The sequence below is a fragment of the Peromyscus californicus genome, unplaced genomic scaffold, assembly GCF_007827085.1.
Source record: "Peromyscus californicus insignis strain IS unplaced genomic scaffold, ASM782708v3 Scaffold_21__1_contigs__length_65335640, whole genome shotgun sequence".
NCBI lineage: Eukaryota > Metazoa > Chordata > Mammalia > Rodentia > Cricetidae > Peromyscus > Peromyscus californicus.
In genome coordinates, this window is record NW_026294514.1 from 8879297 (window position 1) to 8898040 (window position 18744).

The window sequence follows — 18744 nt, forward strand, 5'->3', positions numbered from 1 at the left end:
GACAGAACTAGGGCCTGGTACCATTAATTTCCATCAAAAGTCCACTATCAGCCAGGCGGCGGCGCACGCCTTTAATCCCAGCATTTGGGAGGCAGAGCCAGGTGGATCTCTGTGAGTTCAAGGCCAGCCTGGTCTACAGAGTGAGATCCAGGACAGGCACCAAAACTACACAGAGAAACCCTGTCTTGAAGACAAAAAAAAAAAAAGTCCATTATCTAGCTAACCTTAGGCACTAGGAGAACCTACTCTATTATTCTGCTAAATAAACAGTAATAAAGTGGCCAGCTAAGTCAGTGTTTCTCAACCTGTGAGTCACAACCCCTCTGGGGTCAAACAACTTACTTTCACAGGAGTCGTATATCAGATATTTACACTATAATTCACAACAGTAGCACAATTGCAGTTATTAAGTAGCAACAAAAATAACTTAATGGTTGAGTTTCACCACAACATGAGAAACTATATTAAAGGGCAGTAGCATTAAGAAGGTTGAAACACACTGCTCTAAGCTCTTATCTTTATACTGATAAATTAATGTATCTCTCAACCTTCACCAGGGAAGCTCTTTTTGCAATAGATAATTATAGAGACCCACAGCTGGTCAGGTCAAACAAGAGACAATGGAGTACTCGGTTCCAAGTGGGACATCTGTCATCACAGCCCTGGATTAGTTCCTTTTCTGTTGCTGTGACCAAGGAGTCAGTCACAGCAGGGAGCCGTGGCAAAAATGGTGCCAGGGGCAGGAAACTCCCAAGCAAGAAGCCACAAGAGCGTACTAGAAACGGCCCAGGCCCTTAACCCTCAGAGCCACCTTCAGTGACACACGTCCCCACCAGGCCACTCCTAAGCTTCCCCAGATTACCACCACCTGGGGACAGACATTTGTAATTCAAACCACCACACATCCCCTTCCCTGAAGGCCCAGTGATCATTTTGGAAGAGTGGACTGTAAAGTTGTTACTCTGTTGGTCAAGGAGGTCCCAGAGGCCACCACAGCTTCCTATGCCAATGTCTGTATTGTTAATGCACTACAGATGACCTGAGAGTAAATGTGTCAATGTTGCGGGAAAGAATAAAAAGTCTTCCTCTTGAGTGGATTTGACTAAAAGCGTGCCCAAATTTGAACTCTCTGCTTCTTTCCTTTCGTCTTCTGTTTGTGGTTACTTTGCTCGGTCTGTTCGGTCTAACTCTGTGCCTTTCCCTGTGTGCTCTGTCCTTGTTGCTGTCGCTAACAAAGGTCTTTCCTCAGCATTTCTTGAATAGCACAGAAGGCACCGCACGGGTAAGGAATGAGGGACACTTTACAGAAATCTTTAATAAGAGTTTTACAAGGGAAGAAGTAACTTTACTGACCCCATCCATCTGACCCAGAAACACTCTGTACTGCAAACATACATTATCAAGCTGTATCCACAGGATGCTTGCAATATTTATGGCAGGCATTGTTGTATAAGGTTGCTTCCAACTTGTTGGCTGCATTCAGCAACATACACATACATTATTCTGGGTCAGAAGCATTAAGAGTGCATAAACTTAAGATTAAAAAGCTATGTATTAACTTGGGTTGTAAAAGCTGATTACATGAGATATCCAAGGCATTGGAAGATCAATTACATTGTTCTCTTAAAGGCAACTTAAGCAGCTCGAGTACACAGTAAATGCAGTCTAAGATCTCAAGAGTTCTAACTTTGCTATGACGTCTGCCAAACGTATCCATGTTATCACCTCAGGTCTTAAGAGACCAGCAGCAGTCCAAATGGAGCAACAAGCCTCCTTAGGTGCTGATGGCACTCAACTCTTGCACCAGACCCCAAGTGTACCATACAGATTCTCTGAGGACAGAAAACTGAACAAATTCTCACAGCTGACTTTCCACAGAACTTACATGGCCATTTACCCAAATAGGTGTCTTAGGTATTTGCTAAGTATCACCTCTAGTTACTTTCCAGACATTTTTGCTTAAAACAAAATGCTTTCTACATATCCTATACTTTAGCAGGCGTGAGTCCTACTTAAAGTCTGAGGCCAGATAGGCACAGTGGCATGATCCTGTGGTCCCAGCCCCAGGAAGGTAGAGGAAGGACCACCAGGAATTTAAAGTCAGCCTTTCAAAATCCCCCAAGTCTGAAGCTAGCTGTGTTTCTCAACCTTGGAAGATTTTACTTCCACAAAGGATGAAAGTTGATGCCCAGAAGCATTTTTGGTGGTCACATACAAGATGGGATGTCCCTGGCACCTAAGCCGGAAGTTGGGGGTACATTTATAGGCCATCCCCACACATAGGATTTATGTGACCTAAAATGTTAGTGCAGAAAGAGTAATTCTGGGATTGCTGTATTATATCTTCATATCCCTTCAATTAACCTTACAAAATGTAAATTCCACTGGAAACCTGAGCCAGACTACTTATCTGATAAGAGCTGCAATTGTTTTTCAACTTACTTTCATTTTTGTTTTGTTGGCTTCCTGGCAGTCTTATATACCCCCAGATAGGGAAACTTGCAAGCCTCCTGCCTCTGCCTCAAGTGCTGGGATAAGAGGCCTGTGTCACCGTGCCCACCTCAGTTCCTAATTTCATGAAGAAAACCATGTCCTAGCATTTAACTTCAGTTGTTTGGCCAGCAACCCAAGGAGCTCTATCTAATTAAAATAGTAAACCACAACAGAGCATACACAGTGCAACTGAGATTAAGAACTGGTATACTAAGACTTTAAATATAATAAATTTTATTTATCTGGTGGTATGTGATGCTCATAGGGCACCATACAACAAATTTTAAAAATACAATATAAAAAAAAAAAAAATCAAACAGCCAAAGAAATCAATTCCATCAGAGGGCAATGGCCCATGGGGGAAAGCCCAGAAAAAAACCCACCCTCTTTCCCCGTAAGAACATTAATTCTTCCTGCCTAAATTTTGCCTTAAGAAACATCAAAATCAAGTGCTAAAGGTCTCTGAGAAGAGTTAAAACTTCACATAACATCTTTCACAAGGGTTTATCACAAAATGCTTTTCTTATTAACAAGAGCATTAAACAATCCAAAACTCGGAGGTCTATTTGGTCAAAATCTTGAGGTCAGAGCCTTTAGCATTTTCCCCCCTTATCCATCCTTAAATGACCTCCATCAGGAAAATGTCACTCAAGGGGTAAGCAGTCTCCTCTCATCTGCATTTCTAATGCAAAGCTTATTTTCCATAAATAGCAAGGAGATAAACAAACTTAAGCTATGTTAAATATTTTAACTGATAATACATTAAATTTTCCCAAGAATGGTTTAAAATCAAATTTTAACTTTGAGAACTGTATTTAATTCTCAAGATTAAAAATCACCAAGGGTTATTTGAAATCAACTATACAAAAGAGCAATATTTAAAAGTGCATAGGGGATGGCTAGAAAAATTCTAAGAACAAAAAAGTGGTTTGGAAATTGACGGTTGATTTTACTAGACAATGATATACATTGTCAACAAGTCAGACCACATACAAGGAACAAGGAACCGTGTCCTCCCTGGGAACATTTAATGCTCAGTATCAATTTTATAAAAGCAAAGCAGAAGGTGTTTCTCCTCTAAGCTCCCGCCAGAGACTCCTTTGTTAAGAGGAGCACAAACTACCTAGTGCGCCGCGAAGTTTGAGAGTAGCGGAGTCACAGGCTAGTCACACTGACGACGGCAGAATTTATTTCCCTTTAGAATCCACACAAGTACAAACAGGGAGACAAAACACTGATGGGGAGAAAAGGCTTAAAAACAAGAAATTTGGAGCATAAAATAATGAAAGAAAACCGACTCATTCATTGCCCCAAAACATTAAAGTAGAACCTTAATGCTTGGTTCTAGAACTGGAGGGGCATTTTGGCTTATGCTGCACATTTAGACCCATGTATTATCTGATTGCTACAAACTAAGCAAATTCAGGCATTTTTGCTTCTACCATTGCACAGCACCCTGGTACATAAGGACTCGGCGCATGCCCCCTTTTCCATTATACTGGTTTCAAAAGGCAAAAGCTAGGTCATATGCACCTTTGCAGCCCCTGCACCTAAGGACAGTGGCTAGCATGCGGCAGGTATTTAATAGCTGCTTACTGAATAAACTGATTAGTGGCCTACCACAAAAGTTCAAAGACTGTTAATATACTAGCATTTCTTAGCATCACTCCCAACGGGAAGAACACACTTTTGAAGTATAGACAGCTTTTCCACTTCCTAAACACAGGCCCATTAAGAGTTGGACATGACTTAAAATAAACCCTTTCTGCCCATTCATAAAGCATTTTGAGAAATCAAGAGGTGAAAGGTGCTATGTAAGTACAAAATAATATTCACGACAGTTCAAAGTACTACTTTTCTATGGTGATGGAATGGTTATGCTACACTGAGGGGAGCAGCCCAAAGGTACTCTTCTCGTCATCAACAATGGACTTGACAAGGAGACCATCACTTTATAATGTGTTCTGCTATGTTCCATAATAAACCAGGTGACAGAAACTGAAATTAGGCCACTTATTCTACACAAACCAATACTTTACCAAAGTTCTGCATTTTACAAGTTATATTCAAAAACACACACAAATTAGCATTTTGTACACGAATGTTTATTTCTCAATTAAACATTCCCTTTAAACACAAGGAATGAATTCTAAATCTTCATAAAGATGAATAAAAAATGACACCCCTCCAGTATAGTGTGTGTAATCACTGTGTCCTTGGTCACTACTGGCGTTTACTGTTTAACGTCAAAAACAAAAGTTATTTAAAAATCATGCTACTGGATTTCTACCCCCTCCTATGACCAGCTCTACACTGATCTGCAATGTTTACAAGTTTATATCATCAGATCGAAGCAAGTTTAAGGTGTGAAACAGCTGTGTATTAGACACACAATAAAATTACAAGATATAGTCAAGTTCGTATCGAATATAGGTGTTCTTATCGTCATTGTAGATTCTTGGGTAATGTGCTATGAGAGCGTCCTGGGAGCCAATGTAGATGGAGTTGTAAATTTTCCAATACACATCTCTGACTTTCCGAGCTGGGTGAAAGAGACCCTAGAATAATTAAAAGGTAGAGTTACTTCTACTTTCAGGAATATAACTTTAATACAACTACAAACTGTGAGAACATGATTAGGAATATTTCGTTATAGCTGGCGTGATGGGACACACCTTTAATCCTAGCACTCAGGAGGTAGAAGCAGGTAGTTGATCTATCTAGGAGTCCAAGGCTAGCCTGGTCCACAGTGAGTCCCAGACCAACCAGAGCTACAGAGTGAGGCCCTGTCTCAAAAAAAATAAACAAGTACTTCCTTTGAAGAGGGAAGAAAAAAAATCTGGAAACTGCACAAAATTGTAATGAGTAAACACAAAATTAATTCCTACTTCAATATAGAACTGTCTCCCCCATGGTAATTAGTAAAGGATATTAGCCCACTTGAGCATGGCTCTAACAGGCCTTGCCCTTCCCCATTCCATTCCTAAAACTAGTCCCCAAAGTTTCTTCACTTATCTGGCCACTTCCTCCTCCTGAGGCAGACCTCCAAGGTCCAGCTATAAAAGTGTTCAAGTCCAGCAATCAAAAGCCCCCCCTTTGGTTCACCTAATTAACATGCCCAATCAAAATAGACCACCTCAACCTAGCCCATTCTAACACAAACCTCCCTTTTCTCTTCTTAAAAATTACACCCGCTGGGCTGGAGAGATGGCTCAGTGGTTAAGAGCACTGGCTGCTCTCCCAGAGGATCCGAGTTTAATCCCCAACGCCCACATGTCAGTTCACAACTGTCTGTAACTCCAGTTCCAGGGCTTCTGACAATCTCACACAAGACATACGTGCAGGCAAAACACCAATGCACATAAAATAAAATTTAAAAGTAACAAAAAATTACACCTGCTGCCGGGTGGTGATGCACACCTTTAATCCCAGCACTCGGGAGGCAGAGGCAAAGTGGATCCCTGAGTTCTAGGCCAGCCTGGCCTTCAGAGTGAGTTCCAGGACAGCCAGGGCTACACAGAGAAATCTTGTCTTGAAAAACCAAAGCGGGGAGTGGATACACCTGCAAGGTCATTTGCTCCTCTTTTTTCGTCTGAGTCAGAAAACAGCCACTTGAACTGCTTACTAGAGGCTCTCTGTGGAAACAGGTGTTTGAGTGCAGTCTGTGCCTAATCAGGGCTGGGAGGGAACCCCCACTCGGCAGGGTCTCCTTCAATTAGGTTGTGACTGACTTCATAATAAACTAAATGATTTTTAAGTGAGCTTGTATAAAACCAACCAACCAAACAAAACCCCACATTTAGCCTACCTGTAAGCAATACTGCAGCATTCTGCATGGTCCAATAGCCACTCTCAGGCCCTCCAGAGCTCCCATAACTGCCTGGATTACATGGGGAGATGTCTCAAACACATTAGGCCATACATAGTTCAGTAAGTGATTCAGAGAGTCTTCACAGCCAAACCCATACACACCAAGAGACATGTGTTGTACCACTGCACTAGCTGTCTGTCTGTGCACGAGGTCCCTGTAACGGGGAAAGTCTTTACGTTAGTCTTCATTGTATGAGAAATAGTCATTCGCATATTAGGAACTAAATTACATTTGACTAACAGTCAATATCTCATTTAAACTCTGTAACCTTAAACATGATAGTAAGTCAATACCAGCATATAAATCAAAATTAAAGTTACTCTCAAATCTTTCATTCAAAAATTAAACGTAGGAGAAAAACCAATCAGGTTTTCAAATCCACACAAATAAGAACTTTCACCTCTTATAGTACCTGAATTTGTGTTCATGACAATCAATGTGCTATTCATTCTGTACCTATTCTGAGTACATGAAATAAAATAGTGCTCATGCATTTTGCCAATCTATTAACAACCGTCACCCTTTGAATATTAACTATATATTAAATATTAACTATAACACTGTTGCTTTTATTTATGATCTGACTTATTTACCACAATAAAGCAGAAGTTCTCAATAAGTTTTCCAACTGAGTATTCTTTTAGTCATTTTCAATTGAGTTACTCCTACCTCAACTTACAAAGAATACATCTTTTTAATTTTTATTAATTCCTTGAGAATTATATACAATGTATCTTGAGCATATCCATCCCCAAAGCACATTTTTGAAGTAAATATAGAAGCAACAAATATTGTGAACTCTACAACTAAAACATGAAAACCTTAGCCGGGCAGTGGTGCTGCACACCTTTAGTCCTAACACTCAGGAGGTAGAGGCAGGTAGATCTCTGAATTCACAGCCAGCCTTATCTACAAAGTGAGTTCCAAGACAACCAGGGCAACTGTCTTGAAAAACAAACAAGAAAAAAAAAAAAAGAAAAACTTTCTAAGAGTTGAGATCACAAAAAAAGAATGTAAAAGCATAAGAAATTATTGATACATGAAAATTACAAAATGTACATCTGACAGAAGTCTGGAATGTTCTAAAATGAATTTGATATATTAACTGAGAATATAAAATTCAAATTTATTTGCAGTGCAATATTCAAGGGTTTTTCTTATAAACAACCCCCAAACCAGAAAGTTCTGCCAAACTTTTCAATTCTACTATCAGTTTTATTTGTAATCAATATATGAAGAGACAAGTCATGTTTACTTTTCACAAAATTCCTCCAAATCAGAACACAACTTTTAACCTCAAATCACACATTTCAATGGTTGTAATGTTCAGGCATGCCTTGTGAAGAAGCAATGTGAGAGAGAAGCAAGGTCATTTACTGCTATTTTGTTTGGTCCTGGAAAAGTGGGCTTCTACAAATTGAAATTACTAATGTGTCTTCATAATTACATCTATACTTTCTGGTACCACACTAATTAGTTTAAGTTGACTTTTATGAAGGTTACTGAGTGACTTTTGCTACACTGAGGACTGAATCCAGGACCTCATGCATGAAAGGAACACTACACCCCTACCCAATTTTCACAATTTTGTTTTGAGACAGGGCAGTCTTAATATATTGTGCAGGTTGGCATGGAATTTTCAATCCTCCTGCATCAGCCTCTGTAGTAGAGGTTGGAGGCGCAACGTGGCCAGTTTAGTGAGTAATTTAAGCTGTACATAAAAGTAACCAGCTGAAAACTCAGACGGCCACTGAAACTACTTGAACCTCCCTATGCTTTCCTTAGAAATCTTGTCCGGTACAATTAATTCTGTACCTCAACCTAGACAGTAAAATGGCAGGACTCTTACCAAGTAACTCACAAGCAGCACTGGACTAACAGCTGCCATCTGAGCACTGGGGGCCTGGCAGGGAAAGACTATGCTCTGGCTCAGGTGGTGGAGCACTGGCTTACAAAGCATGGCTGAAGCCCCATACAAGCAAGCCTGGTGGTACATGTCTACAGTTCCAACACTCTGGAGGTAGAGGAAGTGAGGAAATAAGTTTAAGGTCATGTTCAGCTACCCTGGGTGACCTGAGACACTGTCTCAAAAACAAAACTACAGGTTTCGCTGCCATACAGATTAACTCGTGTTCATCTTTTATTCCCCCTAATTTTTTTTTTTAAGATTTATTTATTTATTATATATACAATGTTCTGTTTGCATGTATCCCTGCAGGCGAGAAGAGGGAGCCAGATCTCATTACAGATGGTAGTGAGCCACCATGTGGGTGCTGGGAATTGAACTCAGGACCTCTGGAAGAACAGTCGGTACTCTTAACCTCTGAGCCATCTCTCCAGCCCCCCCCCCAATTGTTTTTAAAAAGTGCCTCAAAATGTATTTAGCTTAACACATATGAAATGAGACTAACTCACTACAACAAATATTAAAGTAAGAAATTATACTTATTATGGGAAATAATCCATCACAGTAATGTTTCTTCCCTAACAATACAACAAATAGGTCATTTAAAAGTTATCTTAGTAAAGTCTAACATGAAGCATATTGTTAATTATCTTTCTACATTTAGTTTTAGTCACTTACCTATCCATTAACGCATCCTCAAGTAAAGGCGTCACAGCATAGATGTAGTCTTTTCCCATTTCACCAATATACTCAAACAAGAAGGAGAGCGATTTTAACACTCCATTTTGAACATTGAGTTCAGGAACTCTGTATTCATTCATTAAAGCAGGGAGTACTGTGAAGGGTGAGCACGTCTCCGCAACAATGGCAATGGCTACAGTAGTACACACTCTGTTCTGCCTTTCCTGAACTTTGAGGTTGTTTAAAAGCGTAGCCAGTACATCGTGAGGGCTGAAAAGAAACAAGAAATTATACATCAGCAAGGTATCATACTATTATTAAACTTGTTCTCAGAGAAAAGAAAAACTGCAATGGAATGGAATGGAGTATCACTGGACATTAGTAATGTTCTGATAAAATGTAGTACTTTTCTCACCACTAGAAGTGTGGCTTTTGACCTATGAGCTTCATACAGGGAAGGAGAAAATGATATAATTATAACCTCAAAAAATAAAATAAAAATATTAAAAAGAAAGTTTAAAAAGGCTCCAAATTGTCAGATTTTTCTTTTTCTTTCTTTGGTTTTTCAAGACAAGGTTTCTCTGTGTAGTCCTGGCTGTCCTGGAAGTAGCTCTGTAGACCAGGCTGGCCTAGAACTCACAGAGATCCACCTGCCTGTCTAGATTTTTCTTAATGTTAATTCAGGTAGACTCATTTTCAAATATAATTTTTACTCTTTAAACTTTTGAAATATAAGCTAGGCGGTGGTGGCGCACGCCTTTAAACCCAGCACTCGGGAGGCAAAGCCATGAGGATCTCTGTGAGTTCGAGGCCAGCCTGGGCTACCAAGTGAGTTCCAGGAAAGGCGCAAAGCTACCGAGGAGACTGAGGGGTGGGGGTGGGGGTGGGCTTTTGAAATATAAAGAAATTTAAATGGTGGACTCCAAAGCCAAACAGAATATCCAAAACAAAAATATCCAAAACCCTGGATTCCCATGCTCAAAAGCATAAAATCTGTTCCTCATCTTCCCCATTAACCCCTTTCCCATGTTTATCATAAAGTGAGCATTAAGATATGAATTATATATAAATACTGCATGTTGGCCCACACCTTTAGTCTTACCACTTGGAAGACAGGAACAGACTAATCTTTAAGTTAAAAAGGCCAGCCAGAACTACACAGTGAGATTCTCCAAAATAAAAAGGTAAAATCAAATAAAAAGAGGAGCCGGATGGGTAGATCAGATCAGGTTAAGAGCACTGGCTGCTGGACCTGGTATGATTCTTAGCACCCACATGGTAGCTCACAACCTTCTCTAACTCCAAGTTCCAATGAATCTAATACTATCTTGTGGTACCTGAGGGTACCAGGTATACAAGTGGCATACAGACCTATGTGCAGGCAAAGCACTTATATACATAAAATGTTTAAATGACAACAACAAAAAAAAAAAAAAAATTAAAGTGAGTTTAATATACAAAGAAAAAAACCTTGATGTCGAGAATTTCACACGTGCCTAACTTGAGTTTGGTCAAACCCCCCTTGTCTTTCTAAGGTCTCTCTCGTCTCTCCCTTCCCCCACTGGCCCTCCCAACCTTATGTGCTCCTTTTATAAATCCACTGAGTCAGGGCTGGAGAGATGGCTCAATGGTTAAGAACACTGGCTGCTCTTCCAGAGGACCCAGGTTTGATTCCCAGCCCTCACAAGGTGGCTCACAACCATCCATCCCTTAAGTTCTTGGGGATCCAACACCCTCTTAAGACCTCCACAGGCATCAGGCACGTATATGTGTAAATACATGCATATACATATAGGCATAAAATAAATAAATCTAAAGAAACAGTTTAAATCCACTAAGTCCCCATCATGCTAATGTTCTGTCTATGGGTAGAGACACTGTGCTGAAGCATGTGTAGCCTCACAGGGCCCCATCTCTTATCACTGACTCTCCCCAGCAGTCATCAATTGCCAATAGCTCTTCAGACAGGGGAGAGACTTCATGAACCCCTCTCCGATCCATGCCAGTGTTTTGACTGGCTTGATCTTATGCAGGTCATGTGCAGTTACAACTCATCTAAGTTCTTGTCTGCAACTACGCTGTCATGTCCAACAAGTGTTCTTTTGCTGCAGATATCTACTACCTCTGGCATTTACAATCTTTATATCCCACTCTTTCAAAACATCACAACATCTTGAGGATTAGGGGTGTGATATAACTGTCATTATGTTAAATGATAAACTGCCCCCTAAGTTTTTATCTTTATACCCATAAATCAGTGCATTTCTCAACCCTTATCAGAAAAGCTTTTAACTTTTCAAAGTATTTGTTTATTTTTGTATGCATGAGCAGACCCCGACACTGGAGTCACATTCGTGGACTGTAAGGCATGTGGGTGCTGGAATCAAAGCTGGCTCCTCGCTAACAGTAGCCAGTGCTTTAACTGCTGAGCCATCTTTCCAGCCCAAAGAAGCTTCTTTTTACTGTTAAGAGACACTAAAACAGAGGCTCATAATCGGACACCATGGAGATTAAGAATGTGGAGTACTCATCCCTCAATAGTTTAAGCAATATCCTAGCTGGACATGGGGCACAGGCTCTTAATGTGCCTTTAATCTCAGAACTGGGGAGGCAGACCTCTGACTTTGAGGCCGGCCTGGTCTACAAAGAGTTCCAGGACAACCAGGACTACATAAAGACCCTGTCTCAAAAAAGAAGAAAAAAAATTAAACAATATCCTAAAAAAGACCAACAAAAAACGTGAACGTACCCTGAAAATGGACCTATCCCTCTCTAAGAATATCTACACTGCAATAGGGAAACTTTAGAGCATTCTATCTACTTTAGTTCAATTGAGAGTTCAAAGAAATAGTTTAAAATAGAGAAGGGCAGGTCAGTGGTTAATGAAATACTTTTTCTTCAAATGATTGAGACTATTCGATGCCTCAAAAGATGTCTACATGAGAGCATTTTCCAACACAATGGTTTGTTATAACCTATCAGAAAAGTGAAAATACTCACCCAATGGCCTTTGCAATGTAACCAAAAGTGTTGACAGTAGCTCTTCGAATAGCTTTCTTGTGAGCTTTTAAGAGTTCTAAAAGCTCAAAGCAAATCCTCATCCACTCTCTTGCAGACACATATTCAGCTCCCCTAGTTAAAAAAAAAAAAAAATTAAAATTAAATGAGTTACCATTGTTGTGATATCAAGGTGCTTTGATTTTTTGTTTTTGTTGTGCTGGGAGGAAGCCCAGGGCCTCACACATGGCAAACAAGGGTTCTACCCCTTACTCAAATGAAAGTTTAAAAAAAAGTAAATGTGCATATTCAGTTCTGAAACCACCACTAACTCTCCTTAAATATTAAATGAAAACTAAAAAAGTGGTGGTGCATGCCTCTAATCCCAGCACTCAGGAGGCAGATCTAAGTTCAAGGCCAACCTGGTCTATACAGTTAGTTCCAGGCCAGCCAGAGACACAATCAGACCTTGCCTCAAAAGAAAATTAAACAAAAAGAAAGAAAAACTGGCTCAGTTTTAAAACTACACTGCTAAGCCGGGCAGTGGTGGCACACGCCTTTAATCCCAGCACTCAGGAGGCAGAGCCAGGTGGATCTCTGAATTCGAGGCCAGCCTGGTCTATAGGACGAGTACCAGGACAGCCAGAGCCACACAGAGAAATCCTGTCTCGAAAAAACAACAACAAAACTACACTGCTGATTCTTATTAATAGGCAAAGTGAAATTTGACTGAAAACCTGACCATATTGCACTTAGGTAAGCAATTTTAAGTAAAACTTGCTCACTGAATACAAATCTGCTTAATCTAAAAAGAAATACTGCCTATAAGAATGTTTAAGCGGTCTACTTGAACAAAGTATGAGACTGTTACTACTTCTTAAAAATGTTGGTGTAATCTACTTACCTGTCAGCAATGCGTCCAACAAGGTCGATACAATTCTCTTGTACTTTTTCATGCCTGTTCTTTAAGATGGGTGTGAGTCTAGGCAAGAGATCTTTAATTGGTGGTGTCATCTTATGCATACCTATTTGACAGAAAAAAAATGAACTATTACAACATGAACTGCAACCTCTGTTCATTTTTCCTTTTACTGTGCAATGCAATGCATAAATATAAACTTACAAGCTACCTATGGATAAAAGCCCCAGATTCTAATTAGATTTAGAATTTTTTAAAACATTAGCTTCTAATTACATGTAGAAATGAAAGAAATCAGTGATTTAAAGAATGAGGGTTACACTGGGCGGTGGTGGCGCACGCCTTTAATCCCAGCACTCGGGAGGCAGAGGCAGGCGGATCTCTGTGAGTTCGAGGCCAGCCTGGTCTACAAAGTGAGATCCAGGACAGACTCCAAAGCTACAAAGAGAAACCCTGTCTCAAAAAAAGCAAAAAAAAGGGCTGGAGAGATGGCTCAGAGGTTAAGAGCACTAGCTGCTCTTCCAGAGGTCCTGAGTTCAATTCCCAGCACCCACATGGTGGCTCACTACCATCTGTAATGAGATCTGGTGCCCTCTCCTGTATACATAATAAATAAATAAATCTTAAAAAAAGAAAAAAAAAAAAAAAAAAGCAAAAAAAAAAAAATGAGGGTTACTCAATAACAGGAAGTTTTTATTTAGTTTTAAAATGCTATTTGCACACTGACATTTAAATATGGAAACAGCCTATGTTCTGACCAAAGACAACAGTATAAGCAAAAGCAGACATGTAAATCAAATCAGAAACCCCTTAACTGCAAAACCAAACAGATCTCCAGTCTTCCTGAAGTGCAGTGCATGCCTGGATGATATTTAAACCTATGAAGTGGGGGAGGGAAAGGCAGCCAGCAGGAGCTCTTGCTCTAACTGGAACTGCTTGCTCTGATTCTGTCACTTTTCTCATGTTTCCCAGATAACACGGTTTACAACCCTGACAAACCAGAGACCTCCACATGGTTAAATGACTGTTGGCAGGTCAGTATCTTTAAAGTGTACAAGACTGGGCTGAACTGTGAATTATATGTAAAGGCAACCATTCAGAGATCTATACTGCATAAACACTCCTTACTAAAACAGGGAAAACAATGGTTATCATCGCCAGGTATTAGGAACTCTTGGCCTTTTCCCACCCCTTCAGTCCCACAGAAGTTACTTCCAACACTATGCTTAAATACGAGACATGTCCCCCCACCCCCCGAAACAGGGTTTCCCCAGCTATCCTGGTGCCATAAAGCAGGCTGACCTCGAACTCCAGAGATCTGCCTACCTCCCAAGTGCTGGGATTAAAGTTGTGTGCCATTACTGCCCAGCTACACTGAAATTTTAAAGACAGGAATGCCTTTGTTTGCTTTATCATTACTTCCTGAAAAAGACTAAAAAGTTCCCCCTCCATACCCAAGATTGATAGGTCTATCTTCTTCACTTAGGGCTAAAAGACAGGCTAGGTTGCTGCTTTACCTTGTCGTCTTTGAACTCACTGCAAACAAAAAATCCTAACAACCCGTCAAAACACTTTCATATACAAGACTGACTAAACAAAGACCATTTCTAAAGCTCAATTACAACTTCAGGGTCGCTCCACCCCCGTACAGAAGACACTAGATCATTTTCTAGCAGATGTACTAGTTCTATCAGGTCCTCTCTCCCAGCAACTCATACATTTTGTGCTGTAACCATTTCCATACTTCGTAAGTCCTAAATTTCCCCTTTAACATTTTTAAGTAAAATATAAATATAAAATAGGAAAAGAAGACCTTTGTGACATTCTCTGACAACCCTGAAGTGCTCAAAAAAAAAAAAAATCAACAAACTCCTAAATACCACTCTATATTTTGCTTTCAAAATACAAAAAAAATTACAAGCCAAATTCTCACATAATCAGGCCATCACATACCTATTACATTTACAATGGCCTTCAGTGCTCCAAGAATGCTGCCCAATACTTCAGGGTATTCTTCACCCAAATATTCATACAGCACCACACCCAAGTGCCCCATCAGTTTTTCCTGTAACAAAAGAAACATTTAAAATGTTACTTTCTCCATTAAGCTACAAGATTGTAAAAAAATATATACATATAAACCTGGTAGACTAGATAGGTTACCTCTTGACAAGTCTTCATAACAACAGCAGTTCTGGAAATCAAGTCAGCTGCTTGTTGCCTAACTTTTGCTGATTTGTTATTTAAACGCCACAAAACAGTACCACAGATCTGAGGCAAGTACGGTTTGACTCGTTTGCCAAGAGCATTAACTACTGTGCCAAAGCCATTCAACATTACTGAATCCTAAAAGAGAAAAAAACTAAGTTACACTTTTTTAAAAACAAACACACAAAATCACTAAAAATACAGAATTTAGTTTTAACTGAAAAGTTGATTGTTAAATAACATTCCATCTATTCCAACCACCCAACATCCCGTTAGTTTTTAAATCAAATCCAAAAACCTAAGGTAAAAGAACATTTGTTGAAACTGAGGAGAATTAGTACTTAAAATGTCAAACCTAAATTACTTTTAAGGGATACCTGCTTTATAAGGACGGTTTTCTACATATATGAAAGTCACCAGCAACATGGCACAATAATTAGCTGTGATGGGCCTGGCTGACAGTTGCCCCCAAGCCTGCCCCCAGGAAACACATGGTGGAAAGAGAGAACTGATCCCTGAAAGCTGCCTCTAGTTTTCTCCCACACATGCACACAAAATAAAATTTAAACAGAAATAAATGATTAGTAGCCATTACCTCTGTAGTCTGTTCTTGGAAAGCATAAAGAATGCCATCAATCAGTTGTTCTTCCAGTTTATGATCAATGTCTGCTGCACCTAGGTTGCCCATAATTTTCTCAATTGTCTCCATCACCATTTTCCTGTACTGCTCAGCTTCATCTTTCAGATCATCCACAATCCTAGATATAATTTCTGCTGCTCCCACTTTGTTTGCCAACTCCACAGTGGTATCAACTAACTAAAAAGACAAAAACAAAACCCTTTGAAATGAATTACTTTTCTAAGGAAATAAAACTTGCTACTAAACTTTCAAAGTGAGAGCAGCTCCTGCCTATAATGCTAGCACTCAAAAAGCTGAGGCAGATCTTCCAAGTTCGATGCCAATCTGGCTATATACACAAGGTCCAGGCCGGCCTAAGAAACATGAGATCCTATCTTCAAAACAAAAACAATTCTAAGTAAAATTATACTTAAGTTCCAGCAAACTAGAGAAAGCCTCAATTTACAAAAACATCGCCTCACATTTAAGCACTGGTAAGCTGGGAGGCCAAGGCAGAAGGACCAAGAATTTGAGACCAGCCTAGACTACAAAGTGATTTTGTCACAAAAAGGAAAAAAAAAAAAAAAAAAAAACCAGGGCTGGAGGGAGGGTTCAACAGGTAAAAGGCACTTGTCAACACACTTGACAACCTGAGTTTGAGTCTCATGATCCAATCCACCTCCAAGAGGGAACTCCAGCCAGCTGCTCTCCTACCTCCATAACATGCATGCACTGGGGGCACATGCACACACCAAATCTAAGTGTAATTTAAACACAAGCACTTGTGTACACACAAGGGGGTAGGGGGTGGAGACAGGACTGGGCTGGAGAAATGTCTCAGCAGTTAAAAAAGAGTACTGGTTTATTCTTCCAGGGAACCCAAGTTCAATTTCCCAACACCCACAACGTGGTTCACAAATATCTGTAACTTCAATACCAGGAGATATCTGGCTCACAATTGTTTGTAACTCCAATACCAGGAGATCAATGATCTGGTCTCTGTAGCCATGAGACACACCAAATGGTGCAGATATACACACAGGTAAAACACTTGAAAAATAAACATTTAAAAATTTTAAATGCACTAGTTTCATGGGGATTTTACATTAAATGCATGCTTTCCAAAAACATGACAAGAAAGAGGCCAGGTGTGGTAGAGCACACCTTTAATCCCAGCACTTGGAAGGCAAAGGCAGGTGGACCTGTGAGTTTGAGGTTTACATTGCAATTTCCTGGCTACACAGTGAAACCCTATCTCAAAAAAGAAAGTTCATCTTCGGTCACAGTAAAGTACATATAAATTTTAAGATAGCCAAAGCAAATTATTGTATGTAATGTGCATTCTAAGTAGACAATTCGCCAAAAAGCTTTTAGAGACTCAAATTTTAACAATAAATAAAAGGTCACCTGTCGGTAATTTCTTCTATCCAGAGCCATTCTGTGTTGCCAGAAGTGTTTAAAGAAAGGCGGAAGAATTTCTGTTTTAATGTAGTTTGCTTCTACACCATCTGTTCCACAACACTGTTTCACCACCTAAAAGGTTAAAAAAAACCAATAAATCAGACACATGACACTGACACAACAACAACATAGTTTTTTTTGTTTTTAATGTTATAAAGACCTCTTTGACCCTTCAAAACATGCACACTACATTCACAAATATATTCCTACAAACTGGAACAACTAATTACCTTCAATACAATTTTCTTCATTTCTTCATCTGGAGACTGGAATTCTCGAATAAGGATTAACATCACTTCTCTGGTATAGTAGTTGGCATATTCTGCATCCATAAGAGGAATAAGATACCCAATAGCCTTTAAGAAAGCGGCCAAACCCTATTTAAAAATAAAATATATGAACAGACACACGTCAGGAAATTAAGTTGAGGTTGCCTTACTGAATAGCAACTACCTAGAATCTAAGAGTGGACTTACCTTTCCTCTGTGTTGGCGGATACCCTTCCATAGAGGCTTGAGCACGGAGTCAAACGATTCGATACCATAAGGAGTCGCTGCTTCAGCCAAAGCAGCAATAGCCAAAGCACTGATGGTCCGAACTTTCTGCTGTTCATCCACAAGACCTACACAAGTCAACACAGGCGTGAGTTGGCCCCAAGACCTCACTTTCACAATCTAGCCCGATCACCATCAATGTCTCTAACCATGTCCCCAAACTGGAAGACATGTTCCAGTCATACAATTTCTGCAAAAGCAGTTTGTTAACAGAAACTATCACAAACCCCACTTCAAAATAGAACACATTTGTGTGGGAAAGCCCTTTCGGTTATTCCCCACCCCCCAATCAGTAATCAAAAATTCAGGACAGCTGATCTATAAGCTACATCACCACTTACCGTGTTCAATGATTTCAACTAAACTTCTGAGATGTGGCAAGATAGCACAGCCCATAAGAATAGCTATCTGTTGTACAATCTTAATACCAGTGTGCCTGGCTTGCCAAGACTTCTTGCTTTTGCACACAGCTTTTAAGAAGGGCAATAGAGAAGGAATGCCCAGGGCAGAGGCTACAACAGCAAAAGCTCTAGCTGTTGTGTTTCGGACATACTCATCCATGTTATCTATATCAGGTCTCATGGTGGAAATCATAGTAGCCAGACCAGCAGCCTAAAGACAAAAGACACAACAGCAGCTTTGGTTAATACCATCAATCCTCAAACCCTTCAAAAGGCAGACTTCCTTTTCTAGGAACTGAATGTGAATACCTTTGCCAAGTTAGAAATAATCTCTCGGCCTTCCACTCTGGCATAGTAATCTTCATCAATCAGCAGTGGCTCGATGACCACAAGAATCTGAAAAAAAAACCATAAGAGGAATTACATTTCCACATGAACCTACAGTTATCAAAAAATTTTGTTAATCGAGGGGTGGGGTTAAAGAATTTTAATTCCATACCATCAAGCCCTAGATATAGGTAAAAATTAAATGTAAACTAACATTAAAAAATATATGAGCACTGTCATATAAAGATGATTCTTTATTCTAATACAAAATAAAATATCTATTCTCATTCTAATCTGTCAATAAAAG

At 39.7% G+C, this 18744-nt stretch overlaps 1 protein-coding gene across 1 annotated transcript in view; it reads right to left on the minus strand.

Moving 5' to 3' along the window:
- Positions 1-1290: 1290 nt before the first annotated feature.
- The window catches only part of Sf3b1 (splicing factor 3b subunit 1), a 51166-nt gene continuing 33712 nt past the window's right edge, over positions 1291-18744 (minus strand). Inside the window, exons 13-25 of the mRNA XM_052749467.1 lie at positions 18420-18506; positions 18051-18321; positions 17632-17777; positions 17386-17532; positions 17102-17227; positions 15671-15892; positions 15031-15213; positions 14821-14932; positions 12853-12973; positions 11952-12083; positions 8949-9221; positions 6302-6518; positions 1291-5051 (exon numbers count right to left, since the gene is read on the minus strand). Of these exons, the coding sequence (XP_052605427.1) occupies positions 4893-5051; positions 6302-6518; positions 8949-9221; positions 11952-12083; positions 12853-12973; positions 14821-14932; positions 15031-15213; positions 15671-15892; positions 17102-17227; positions 17386-17532; positions 17632-17777; positions 18051-18321; positions 18420-18506 (2196 nt within the window). The 3' untranslated portion in view covers positions 1291-4892. The remainder of the gene's footprint in view (positions 5052-6301; positions 6519-8948; positions 9222-11951; positions 12084-12852; positions 12974-14820; positions 14933-15030; positions 15214-15670; positions 15893-17101; positions 17228-17385; positions 17533-17631; positions 17778-18050; positions 18322-18419; positions 18507-18744) is intronic.